Source organism: Cariama cristata, unplaced genomic scaffold (genome assembly GCF_000690535.1).
Source record: "Cariama cristata isolate BGI_N322 unplaced genomic scaffold, ASM69053v1 scaffold3401, whole genome shotgun sequence".
NCBI classification, from domain to species: domain Eukaryota; kingdom Metazoa; phylum Chordata; class Aves; order Cariamiformes; family Cariamidae; genus Cariama; species Cariama cristata.
The window spans coordinates 36298-50104 of NW_009597367.1; the positions used below are offsets into that span (position 1 = coordinate 36298).

The 13807-nt window shown below is 38.1% G+C and overlaps 1 protein-coding gene across 1 annotated transcript in view; it reads right to left on the reverse strand.

Moving 5' to 3' along the window:
- Positions 1 to 13807, reverse strand: part of PHIP (pleckstrin homology domain interacting protein) — an 82144-nt gene that overhangs the window by 21972 nt on the left and 46365 nt on the right. Inside the window, 4 exon segments of the mRNA XM_009708824.1 lie at positions 3509 to 3628; positions 6922 to 7153; positions 7904 to 7980; positions 8800 to 8940. Coding sequence (XP_009707126.1) covers positions 3509 to 3628; positions 6922 to 7153; positions 7904 to 7980; positions 8800 to 8940 — 570 coding nt within the window.

Here is a 13807-nt window from a genome sequence, read left to right on the forward strand (position 1 = left end):
CACTGCCATACAACGTGTGTACTTTCTATTTTATCATCAGCTTTTTTCCACTCTTTTCTTTTTTTAAAGCAAAAGTGGGAAAGATTTAGTATGTCATTTTTGCTATGAGCAAACTATCCTAAATTACACATGTGAGACCAAAAGGAAATCAGTGGCAAAACCACCTGTTTATCATCACACTATAGAACAATTCAATGACAGTAACATGAATCCCACTAATCCACCTGGTTATTCCTCACTGGAGGACAGCCCTAAGATGACAATCAAGTATCACTAAATTCACTATCTGCCTAATCATAACTTTTTGAAACAAGAAATATATTCTAGAAGGAAAATTCAGCTGTTTGTTATTGTTCTGGTAAGATTTTGGTGTTTGCTTCCACACCACTGAACAAACAGCCTAACAAAGACAGGAACAAACCGAAAATAGACATTTGAATTGCTTATTAAAACTTTTCAAATCCTTCCACTATAGATTTCCACAGTTCAGTCACCCAGAGTCTATTAGTTTTACTTCGATCTTGTTGTATACGATACCATGTGGATGAATGTTTTTGTTATAAACCACGACTGTAATGAAGTAGTAAGCGGAAAACCTTGAACATATTTCAAGGAATGTATCTGAAACGTGAAACCGAGGTTCCTCTAACTAATTAGAACAAAGATCTGATAAAAATCTGTATTCCAGGTACAATGTATTCCAAATAAGAAAAATCCTCTAGAAGTGCCCCACGCATAAATGTGGGATTTCCATCAAGTAGGACGAGGCAACAACAGCTTAAATGTAAAGGTCTAACACAACAAATAAAGCAGAGCGAAAAGCCCTAAGTAAGTTTTAAAATACATTTATACAAATCAACACACTGATATTTGTATTTCCACATGCTTTCCAAAACTGTTGTATCATAAAACATTACAAACAAGTGTCTGTCAAGTTTTATATTAACGGTTACTGAACTTTGTTAATGTCACATGGCAATTTAAATTTTTTTTTTTAAATGAAGGAGGACTCAGCACTGCAATTATTTTAAACTCTTATTTTTCAGAGTATTTGACATGTGCAATATCCTCTAGGGAAAAACCCCAGAGTAGTTACAGAAGGCACGAAAGCAGTGAGAATCTCCTGTGCACTGTCAGAACCTAACTGGTAGGAAAAGGAACAGAGGCTACTGAGACACAGACCTAAAATAACGCCAATTTATATTACACTTTCAACCTTGTGACACTTGTTTCCCCTACCTTCCAGCGAATCAAAACAAACAAACAAAAAAACACTTAGTGGCACAGGCTACAAAAAATTCCTCCTACACTTACTGTTTCTGCTAAAACTCTACATAAATTCAACCCACTATTTACAGAAGTGAAACATTTTTATTTTATAAATGGCTCTAAGCATTGCGTCTTCTGTCAGAAGAACAATTTAGAAAAGTATCTGTGGAAAAAAGAACTTATGCCTTTTCCCAGGAAATTATATTTTAAATCTTGATAAATTCCTGCTTCTGCGTGTTTGTTGTAGTACCCAGACAAAGCTGTTCCTTATGGTGTTAATGGCAGAATACTCCAATGAGCATGCATTGTATTTTGATAATCAGACAGGGAAATTGCAGTCCCATCTCTCCGGTGTGTTTCCACTGTTCCTCAAGACACATGACAAAGGTCTGTAAAAGGCAGTATTCAGAAAGGGAAAAGGGATGGTATGTGCTATTCTTACGCACTGAGTATAACTAAATATAGCACTACTGTTTTTTCTTACTTGTTTGTACAGCTGTAAGAACAAATTTGAAATATCTCTCCTCCCAAATTGTACAAACCATACCAACCATCCACCAAAATGTTCAAAGGCCACACGAGACCTCTTCTCATCATATTTCTCTAATTAAACTGATCTTTTATTTCTGTAGACCTCAAAGGTAACTTTCTAGATGAATAACTTTTCACATCTTAAGCCAAATCTGCGGAGGGCAAGTATCAGAGATGGAATTTTAGACAAAGCAGCCTGATTACAAACGTACTCTCTATTGGTGCAATGACTCCCACTTTCAAGGCACAGGACAGGAAATTTCCTGTTTGCCAATAAAAAGCATTCTTCAGCAAAAGGATGCAGCCTACTTAGACACTGTCGGTTCACACGTCACATACTATTCAGCAGGTGCCAAACCAAACACACCTGCTTATCTTAGTAAACCAATACGCTGTTAAAGTCTTCTGAGTAATATGGTACCGATAAATCCTTGGCTGCTTCATTGTATCCAGATGGTATCAGGCACCAAATATATTTATTTGGACTTTTTATTTGGACCTTTTGAACAGCAGAGTCTCCAAAACATGCTTGCTGGTGGGTACAAATACACAAGCATTTTCTCCAGTTGCAACTCCCAACTTGAAGTGCTCCTTCCCTCCCTTACTAGCAATGCCAATGTAATTTCTGCATAGCTGTGCTGTGAACTGCATCAGTGAAGTGATACATTAAAAATAAAATTGCTTCCACATGCAACCTCCACTCCCAATTCAGTTTCTAAGGTGGTGCCTACAAACAGCTTCAGCTCAGGCCCAAAGTTAATCAGCTTTGCCACCACATCAAGTATTTCTCCAACTGTATTCTGAAGGTGTGAGCTATACAAGAACTCTGTTCAGTACCTCAGGAACGTGCCGCTCCCTGAAGAGCCAACAGACTACACGTTACAGCATAAGCCAGTTATTTCCTCTTATTTTAACCTGAGGGGATTTTAGGAAACATGCACAGACTCTGGTTTTCAACACTGCCTTCTATCTGATACTACTTATTCATACAATTCACTGTAATGCTGAAATGCTGTATATTGCAAAGGAGAAACTGGTGGGTGTCCTTTTGCTACTGTATTTTGACACATCTGGGACATGTTACAAAGCATTTAAAGTCTAGTTTGTATAAAATCCATATATCAGAATCATAAGTGAAAAGGACAATATCAGAGTTTTTCTTCAGAATAAATGAATTTAAAAACAAACAAACAATAAAAAAAGAAGGAAAAAAAAAACCCCAACAAAAACCCCAAACCAAACACCCACAAAAAACCACTCTGCCCCCACAGGTTTAATTCCTGGTTTTTACTTCAAGTGCCAAACTGAAGTTTTCCAAACAACTTAAATTCATATTTTATTTCTTACCTAGTATTCAGTGTACAAGATGCTCTACAACTATGGACTAGTTTCACTAGATAAAGCATCTCTCACAACTTGTATACAAATGTCATAAGGAAATCAACACACTGAACGTAGTACAAGAAGGAATGTTACTGCAACAGCATGCAATTAAAAAAAAAAGTCAAAAGGAACATTGTGCAGAGTAATTTTTAAGTATGGGAAAGACTAAAGGAAGCGAAAGCAAATTTTAGCCAGATTAAAGAATGTTTTGAAGAAAATCCAAAATATTCTGATAATAGATCTCTGGAACAAATGCATAGATGAAAATAAAAAAGGCAAAAACAAGCTGAAAGATGCGAGAACAGAGAGGGAAAAACTACAATACCTCATCTCCCATCTGTGGTACAAATGGGCACCGACGAGGAACAGTGTCTGTAATCCATGCTGAAGGCAGCCATTCTTCCAGTGTCAAACCATTTTCTGTCAGAACTCCTACAGCCAGCCTCTGAAGAAAATGTACACAGAGGATTAGCATGAATAAGCTAACATTTGGGGAAGCCCTATATTTTCAAAAGTGTTTTATTAAAATCAACTGCCATTTCTTAAGTATGTTTAATGTAAAAAGGAATTATTGCCAGTGTGGAGATCTTAACTGGCTACAATAATCGGAAAAACTAAGTGGGTTTCTTATGGTTTGTTTGTTTGTTGTGGTTTTGTGGGGTTTTTTTGTGTGTTTTTTTTTGGTTTTTTTTTGGGGGGGTTGGTTTGTTTGGGGTTTTTTTTGTTTGTTTTTGTTGTAGTTTTTTTTTTGTGTGTTTTTTTTTTGGTGGTGGTGGTTTGGGGTGAGGGGGGCTTCTAACAAAGACTGAATTTATTAACACTCCAGCAACCACATCTCATGCCCCAAAAGACGGAACTAAAATACGACATCCTCTTTCATTCTCATTTACACAGTTGCCTTGGTCCAGAAGACACTACAATTATACAGCTGTGTCCAATTAAGAAACCCCACAAAATGAGGAGAAAGAGATTAACGAACATAAACAGAGGTAAAGCATGTGGAAATGGAATTTATTAACACTCCAGCAACCACATCTCATGCCCCAAAAGACGGAACTAAAATACGACATCCTCTTTCATTCTCATTTACACAGTTGCCTTGGTCCAGAAGACACTACAATTATACAGCTGTGTCCAATTAAGAAACCCCACAAAATGAGGAGAAAGAGATTAACGAACATAAACAGAGGTAAAGCATGTGGAAATGACTTGGATTGGGTATATCCACATTACTTACTGGCATATTTACTATAATGTGCTGTGGAACTGCATTTTCAGATTGTACGTCCACATCATGTATTTATAAAAAAAGAAGCTCACTGCAGCTGCTGGTCCTGGGCACATACTGCATGTCTGTACCTAATAGGCCAAATAAAGCAGGTTTTTGTACAACCATTCAAGCAAGGTTGCCTTGAAATTATTAACAGAATCTTGTGCATGTACAGAAAGCAACCTCGGACAGTTGTACAGAAATCCACTCCATATAGCCAGTGATGGAAGACTCTGCAAATGACTCCCTAGACTGCAAATGGGATACTCCCAAGTGTAACTCCATTGTGCAAATTCAAATGTGGTTTCACCTGGATGGGAACTGCTTTGAGTCCACCACTGGAGTACTGGTGGGTACCACAGGAAAAAGCATACACAGTTAAAAACAAAACAAAAAAGTCAAAACCAAACATCTCTATTGCAATACATCACTGACACAGAAGCACCTTGTGGATTTTGAGGTTCAAGCACGTCTGTAGTGTGAAAAACTGATGCACTGCATCAGAGCAAAGTCTGTCTAGCTTATTGGTGAATTACAGGAAGTTAGTAAGAAATAGCCTTTACACAGAAAATCTTCCCTTGTTATAACTCCACACACTAATCATCAGTTTAAGACCTTCTGAAAGCCAAGCCTGAACTCAGTTAAGCATCAGGAAGAGACCAGTCCCAGTAGCTTTGTTTATTCATTTCTGGAACAAACTCTACTAAATTCTTTAGTAATTCTACAACCTGATTACATGCTCAAGCGGTTTGGGGTTTTTTGGTTTGCTTTCAGGGGGCTGGAGTGGAATGGGGAAAGGGCTCCTTTTTGAGCTCCATGTCTGTGTCACTGGGTGTTACATCTCACTGTAACAAAACAAGGAAGGAAATAATTCTGCATTTATTCATTTCTAAACCATTCATAGTTTTATGAACGTTTTTTTATTCTATCTCCTCCAAACTCTCTCCCTTCTAAGAGTCAGCCTCTTTGTGTCTGCCCCAAAGAAAAAAAATGTTCTGTACCCTTTGATCTTCCTGGGTGCTCCCTTCTTGCTCTTCTTCACTGCTGTATCATTTTTTAGATTGATTTTTGGTGGAGGGAGATTAGAAATGTAAGCATCATTTAAGATCTCAACAGCCCATGCATTAGCAGAGAAGAATGACATTCTTTCTCCACTCTTTTCTTAATTTCTAAGATTCTCTGCCTGGCTACAAAGATGGTCAGAACTTCTTTCTTTAACAGAAGGCCCTAATTTTGATTAAAGTTCAGGAATCGGGAAGAACCTTCTAGCAGTAAGGACTGTGAGCTCTCTGCCTAGTAACGCAATAGAATCTCCACCACTAGAAACTTCAAAGACAAACATCTCTCAGGAATGACAGGTATAATTAATCCTACCTAGGGGCAGAGGGAAGAGGGATGGTTTTCTCATATTTCTTCAAGTCTAATATTTTCCTGTGATTCAAGAAAGGAGAAGTCACGTTTAAAAATGTGAAGTATCTAAGTCTGGTATTTTTGGAATCAAGACCTCCTGCATCTCGATAACTGGGACCAAAGTGGATGCAGGATTCCCAAAACACTCAGTTCAGCTTTAATCTAAGTGGAAATACTACACTGTCAGCCAGTTCTGTATTTTATAATAAAAAGCCAAACTTGACGTTTCAACCATTAAACCCCCCCATCTATTTTCCTGATCTCATACCTCCTTCTGCTTTCAGACTGTGTAAATACCAAGATACTATTAGTATGGACACTACAACCAATGACTGCGTACAATAAACAAAAAGCAGCCTAATCAAAGACTGAAAACTACCACCTAACATCCTCCATGACATACCAAAGATTCACAGTAAAGCTGACACTATGCCAACCTGCATATTAAAACAGCTGTTTTGTCAGTCTACCTTCTAAAGAGGGCTGAAGTGCTGAAACAATGATCTGAAGGAATGCTGAGGACTCCTATCTTATAAATAAACAAAATACAGTTATTCTATTACTTAGGTGATACAGTTGGTTTCCTTGGGTATTGCAAAAATAGAAGCTATGAGCTTATGAAAGCAATGAGCTTTCTATCTACCAGATAGATCACTTCATTTTTTCTTTACAGAAACCAGAAGAAACAAAGTTTTCTGATTTAACAATTAAAACTAAAACAAACCCTCAAAAAACACACTGAAAATAACAAAAGTCACTGAAAATTCCCATGTACTGATCTAAACTGGAACGACATGGTTATATTAGAAAGCAAACAAAACACAGACAGGTAACAACAAAACCCTGATCAAGTGAAATTCCCCTTGATGAAGTACAGTGGCAACCCTAATGCAAATATCATACATTGTGGAAGAGTCAGTAATTATCATTTATTACAAGTAAAAGTCATGTGTTTTCAAATTAGATAACATTAAGTCACAGATGTAACTGAATCATTCATCTAATTCTTTCTAAGACAGTAGGAGTGAACATTCTGTAATATACAAAGAATATCTAACCTTTTGTTTTCTCTCTTTGGGTTTCCTCTTCTTTGGTGATGTTGATGGTCCATCTTTTTCCTCAATCCCTTTTTTCCTTTCCTTTTTAATTTGCTTCTTTTGTTTTTCAGGTCCTTCTTCATCCTCTGAACTACTTTCTGCTTTCTTTGTTTTAATTTTAGGAATTTTCTTTGGTGGTTGCAGATTGATTCCTGCATCTGCTGTCCAGTCAGAATAATCACTAGAATAGTCACTATGTATGATATACCAATGAAAAAAAGACATTTAAAAAAGTTAAAAAGCAATTCAGAGTGCACTGGATTACATAATAAAACGCAATACAAGATTATAGTCAACAGTCCAGATAACTACAATATTTTAATAGTTAAAACCAGTGCCTAAAACCCTATATTCTATCTACAATGTAAATGGTAGGAAATGAAAGCCTTGAGATCATTCAGTCTTGCAAGAAGCTTAACTTCTAGCATCACTAGCAGTAAATCCTTAGTCAATTCACTTAGTCAATTCAAGATGATACATGTTAAAGTCGGGATATTATTCTCAGGACTTCTGGTTTTGAATAGCTTTGAAAAGTTAAGAAAAAAAAAAAAATCTGCTAAAGAAGAAACAAAGGATGGGTTGAAGCTACCTCAACCTTTGCTCTCTAATTTCAAACTAAGGGTCAGCAGAGGTAGTCACACAGCTCAGACTGACAGTCATAGGAAACTGCTACCACATGCCTGAAGCGTGCGTACAGCTGCAAGAATTACCCTCCTGCAAAACCAATCGGAAACAATTCTGCTTCTGGCAAACAAAGATGAAACCTTCCCTAAATTTTAGTTAGCAATATAGTTGAAAATTAAATCGTGAAAGTTTTACATTCTTTTTCATCTTTTCTTCTAAATGTGCACAAGTTTTAGTTATTACTCATTAACTGTTTACAGAGAAGATGATTTAAAATTTATCAGCAGGACTTTTCTCTGTAAGGTATACCGTCACTTACCTAGAACTGCCATCACTGTGCCATGCTCTTTCATCATCTTCTGATGTTCCACCACTGGCAACAACTACTTCCCCTTCCTAAAGTGGCAAGGGGGAAGAAAGCATTTTCTTTGGAATTCACAGAAGTTATAATACATGACAATATGACGAAGACTCTTCTAGGCTTTTTATGTGTTATGAACATACAGCATTATAAAAGCTTTGTATTGTTAAAATGGTATTTCACTTTGCAGATAGTTACTTTACTTTAATGGTGTTAAGTGAAAAGTAGTAAGGAAATACCTATGCCTGGACAGACGCACAGTGTAAAGCAACTTTTTTTTAACATATAGCCAGTGGAGACATGAGTGCTTCTCAAGCTCCATTTAAAAAGGTTAGCTTACCTTTTTGAAAATAATTTCCAGTCCTTTCAATGTAGCATTTCCACATCTTTCCAATTAATATCAAATAAAAACCCAGTACAAACTTTATATACTCTTATTTCTCTACTATAGATACAGAAGTACAGAATGGTTTGAGGCTGGAAGGGACCTCCAGAGGTGGCATTATCCAACCTCCCTGTTCAAGCAGGGCCACCCAGAGCTGGTGACCATACTGCTAGGCCATATGGGCCATACTGATTAGGCTTACAAATATAGGGAAGATTTAACATGCTTTGCAAAATGCCCTTACAAATGAGCATTTCTCCCTTTTGTCAATTGCTTTTTATTCAAAACTAAACACATACAACAGCATGTGAAAACCTAATTCAGTATCATTTTTTAACAAGGTGAAAGAAAACGCACAACGAAAAATGTAACCCGAGTTTCCACTAGAAACAACATTTAATTAGCTGAAGCAGAAGCTTAACAAGTAGAAATGGAATATATAAGACTGCCTCATGAACAAGGATCTTACATCTGAGGAACTGTGCCCATTTTCTAACTCTTCAGCAGGCCTTGCAGTTTCTTCTACTGCGTATCTCGTACGGTAGTTGTGCTGATTAGCTTGCTGTTTTCTTGAGTCACTAGTGTCTAGTAAATGATCATGAGAATGGTTCTGTGAAGACACAAAAGTCAAAATACGTAATTTCTGAGTATACATTTTATTAATAAATAGCATTTTCTTTAGTAACAGTATTCCAGGAAGGAACTTTTGCAGTAACAAAAAGACACAAGTTTCAACATCACAAAATTCAAAACAGGCCACAAGTCCAAAACTAAAGAGCTGCTGAAGAAACACTCCACATGCATAGTTGAATATAAGCACAAAGTAATTCAGTATATTCTGGAAATAATTAAAATTTCTTCCCAGATATAACAGAAAATTTTTATCTTTCATCATTAAAACTCTTCGTTCTCTACAAGGTACACATCAGTTAATTACTGACAGGCTGCTAAGAGCTTGTAACAGGTCAAAATTACACTAAAAATGGCCATCAAAGGAAAGGAGACTCTTACAGTGAACTCCAGAGCGTGTTATTTTGCAACCGAGAGGTCAGATCTGTTAGAAGAGAAACCCATACAGTAAAACACCCCTTAGCATACAGAGATGACTGTTAGCAAGTAAAGGCCACTAAATGGTACAATGATGCATGGAGGAGTTCAAATGAATGAGTCAGTTGGAAAGAATCTGAGTTCTTATGAATCTTAGAATGCAGTAAGGCTGTAATTAAGAAATTCTTCACGCTCCAGCATAAAGAGATTTTGTTCCTCCTGTAGAATATACATAATGCATACACTTGCTCTCAATACAGACTGCGTAATCTTGTATTAGTCCCCAACCCCCAGCAAAAAAATCAAGACTTACAATCTCAGTTTCAAGAGTTTTGTGCTCATTTTTTTGGCACGCATATTCCAACTTCAGCCTAGCTCAGACCCAATGAAATAGTTTCTGGACATATTCCTAAATGCCACGAAAGGCACTTCCCCAGTGCTTTCTTCCTTCCATAAAGGAAACCTCAGATATCTATTAGTTGCCAAAGAGGATGAAAAAAGTCCCAGAGAGGAAGAAAGCAGAACCGGAGCAAACCACAGAAAGGTACTAGTATTATTAGAGCCTTCTAGTAGGGCAGAGTGCTTGTACCTATTCCTCTTGGATTTTTTTGTTTTGTAGGAAAGAGATGATCTTTCCTATCATGTATGATGAAAGTTGGCTCATGAGGTTAACTTTTCTTGTTGATGAAAAACAAAAGAAACAAACCAAAACCACTTTTTGGTGAAAACTGTACTAAAATTTGGCTAAGCAGCAGTAGCTAAGGTCTGGTTTTCCTCAGCCACAACAATTTTCTTTAAAATGCAGAACTCTGGTAGCTAGAGCTTTTCTCCTACCCTCCCCTGTTAGAAGCTACATACCTTTTTCATGCATGACTGCAACATTTCAGTAGGGTAGGCCAGCACGCCAATCTGTACAACTGCGTTACAGTTTTCACCAACGCACCTGGGGCCAACGCAACCTGCCCTATGCTCTGTTCAGTGAGCACTGTGTCTCTGTCCTTCTGTCCGGTGAATCCAAGCTGGGGAATCTACCATTGACAGCACAGCTACCAGAGACGTTTCTAATGGGACTGCTCAGCAACCAGCATTTCAACATTGCCCAAGACTTTTGAGACCTGGGGTATTCCCCTTTCTGGATTCAGACTGGCAGCATGTACCAGATCTCCTCAAGCTGCTCTGACCTGACCCAGAACAGCTCCGAGGTGGCCTTAAGACTGGCGGCTGAGCCCCTCCCCCAGCCTCTGTCCCTCAGCCTTCTAGGGCTGCTCGCCTCTCGTCAAGCTCTCACAATTCATTGCTGAAGCCGAGATGACAAAAGCCAGCTTTACAGCAACTTGCTTCTGCTACTGAATTGTGACTTTTTTCTTTTTCTTTTTTTTTTTTTTTAATAAAGCCCATCTGCCTGTTAACACGAAACATGGTATGAGAAAGGATGGACAACAGAATGGAATCACGTAAGGCCAATGAAACAAATTAGTCAAGTATCCTTTACAATAACGAGGACGTATTTTGCAGAAGCTACATTACAGCCCAACTGATGTCTCCTCTCCAGAAATGAAAGTCCTAAAAATTTACATCTCCATTTCTATTCAGAGGTGAGGTTTCTCATATGGTTATTATAAATACAGCTTTTCCCTGCTTACACTAGAACTACGGATCCTTGGAAAACTGAAACGCTTTGCACTAATCTTTGGTTTTGCAAACAGTTCTTTCTCTTTTGGCAGTTCAAAGCTCGAGGGGAAAAAAAAAATCACATCCCCTCTAAAAATCATTCCTTCATGGAAGGAAGTAACATCACTGTATAAATACTGGGACATAGTGATGCCAAAGGCTAACAAACTGCCTTGAGCAAGATGCAATGCCAAAATAAGAATGCAGAAAAAAAAAAAAAGAAAATAAAAACACAAGTAGTTATCCGTAACAGAATGACAGAATGATTGAAGTTGGAAGGGACCTCTGGATGTCACCTTGTCCAACCCCACTGCTCAAGCAGGGACCAGAAAAGGGACCATAAGGTATGCATCTTCCACATCTTGCCAAAAAAATCTATTTTAACATCACTCCTATTCAACACAGCTTTGCCAAAATCTGATGAGAAGCTGCGGGTCAGGCAGATCTTTGTTTATTTGGGGGAGGGATGGGGTCAAGTGTGAAGGTTTGACTAAAAAGATAAAGTATTACAAGCCTTTTCTGACAAAATGGAATCTATCACCAACGTGTTCAATAATGACTGAGGAAACAATATATATCCTAAAGAAAGAGCTTGAAATTGGACTCTCAACTCTAATGGAAGGCTTGGAAATAAAGCCAAGATAACCTATGATTTGAGGTTCAATCATCCCTTTCTCTCTCAATGCACTTTGATGAACAGTCATATAGGCTGACAAGTACCTTGTATCATATCCAAGGCTTCCAGTCAATACCAGAGCACATCTACAGATACATTACAAATTACAGCTGCTGTCAGAACAGTTTTTCTGTGAAATACAAATGATGGCACTTCTTGTATTTGATAGGGATAGATACAAACACGTCATCTGGACACTGTTGAGGGCCTTCCTAACACCATTTGTGAAAATTACAGTGGAAACTCAGCGGTGTCCTGACAACTCCGACCACTGCATTCTACCGTCCTTACAACCCTGACTCCACCGGGAACCACAGCTTTGCTGCGCTTTCATACAGGGCTGCAGTAATTTTGGAAAGCTTTGGCTGTAGTAATTTCATAGCATTTCTTCATCAGCAGTATCTATTCTTTATCCAAAAATGATTCCTCCTTTCTTAAGGCAACAGGAATCAGCCTCTACTAGAAAGTTAAACAGGGGCAGGGCACAAGCATATGTCCACTATCAGAACTCCAACGTTAAATAGATGCTCACAGCCTCTTTTAAGACAAAGAAAGGAAACTGGTTTTTTTTCTTTGCATATGCTTTTCACAACATTACGTTTGAAATGTTATGCTGAAAAAAAATGAATTTGTCAAGTAGCCTACATAACTATTTTTGACCAGATATGCTATATAAACCCTTCAGGCCAACATTTATCTTCAAACTTAAATTTGTCCTTGTTGAATTTCAGTTCTTAGTTTTCTGGAGAGGCATACTTTTGCATTACTGAGGTCATTAATATATACCTTTGTCCAAGTTTAACATTCTTCAATGACCATGAGTTCTCCCAGATGATAAATACAACAAAACCCCCAAGCTGTTAGTGTATAAAGCAGTTTTTATTTCACAGAATGGTTGAGGTTGGAGGGGACCACTGGAGGTCATCTTGTCCAACCCCCTGCTCAAGCAGGGTCACCTACAGCCAGTTGCCCAGGACTACATCCAGACAGCTTCTGAGTATCTCCAATGCTGGAGACTCCACAACATCTCTAAGCAGCCTCTGCCAGTGCTCAGTCACCCTCACAGTGAACTGCTTCCCTGCCTTCAGGCAAAGCTTCCTTTGTTTCAGTGGTTTGTGCCCACTGCCTCTTCTCCTATCATTTTCTCTTTGGCTAAAGAGCATCATTCCTTATTCTCCTCAAGTCTGGATCAGTGCTTGTAATTACTTAGTTTTTACTCTTGCAACATCCCATACATGTAAGAAATTAGTGAGAACTGTTCCAAACCCAGTGAAGTTCACTGATGGGGGCAATCCCAAGCACAAACACAGGCTAGGCAGAGAATGGATTGAGAGCAGCCCTGAGGAGGAGGACTTGGGGGGTGTTGGTTGACGAGAAGCTCAACGTGACCCGGCAATGTGCTTTTAAATATCAGAATGCTTGTGACTTCCATCTAAGTTGCAGATATTGTTAAAGAAGAAAGACTGAGCTGTAATTCTGTACTACTTTTAGCGGACCCTACAATGACCCTGGACTAAAAATCAGTAATAGGACTTTGGAATCTCCTCAAAAACTAATTACAGCTGCTCTGTGTTCTTCCTTACTGACCTACACTTTAGCCTGTGATCCAAAATGCTAGCATTTGTTCCTGCCATCCTTTTCATTTTACTTCTGTATTTTTGCCTCCTTTCAGTTAGAAGGGCACAGAAGAAAATACTATTTTATCATTATTATATGAACAGAACTGATAAATTTCAAAAGTTGATATAAAAATTAGTATTTCCTATTGCTATGAATACAACTGAATTTGCGTATGAGGACAATGTTTTAATAAAGCTCTGTTTACTCTGTTCCCAGACCCTCCGACAGTACTTTAGGATGACACCTTCTAGAATTCTTTACGCTGTAAATCTTAGGTCTATAGATTACTAGAAGATGATGTTTTCCTCTGGTTTTGTTCAAGGTGTTCGCCATCTCCTCTAGATCATAAATTCTCTCACTAAACACTTAAGAATTCACTATGCAACACAGGAGGACTGTAGTCTCACAACACTACTGTAATATAAATTGCAAGGTACCAGTATCAAAACCTACTGCACGCACT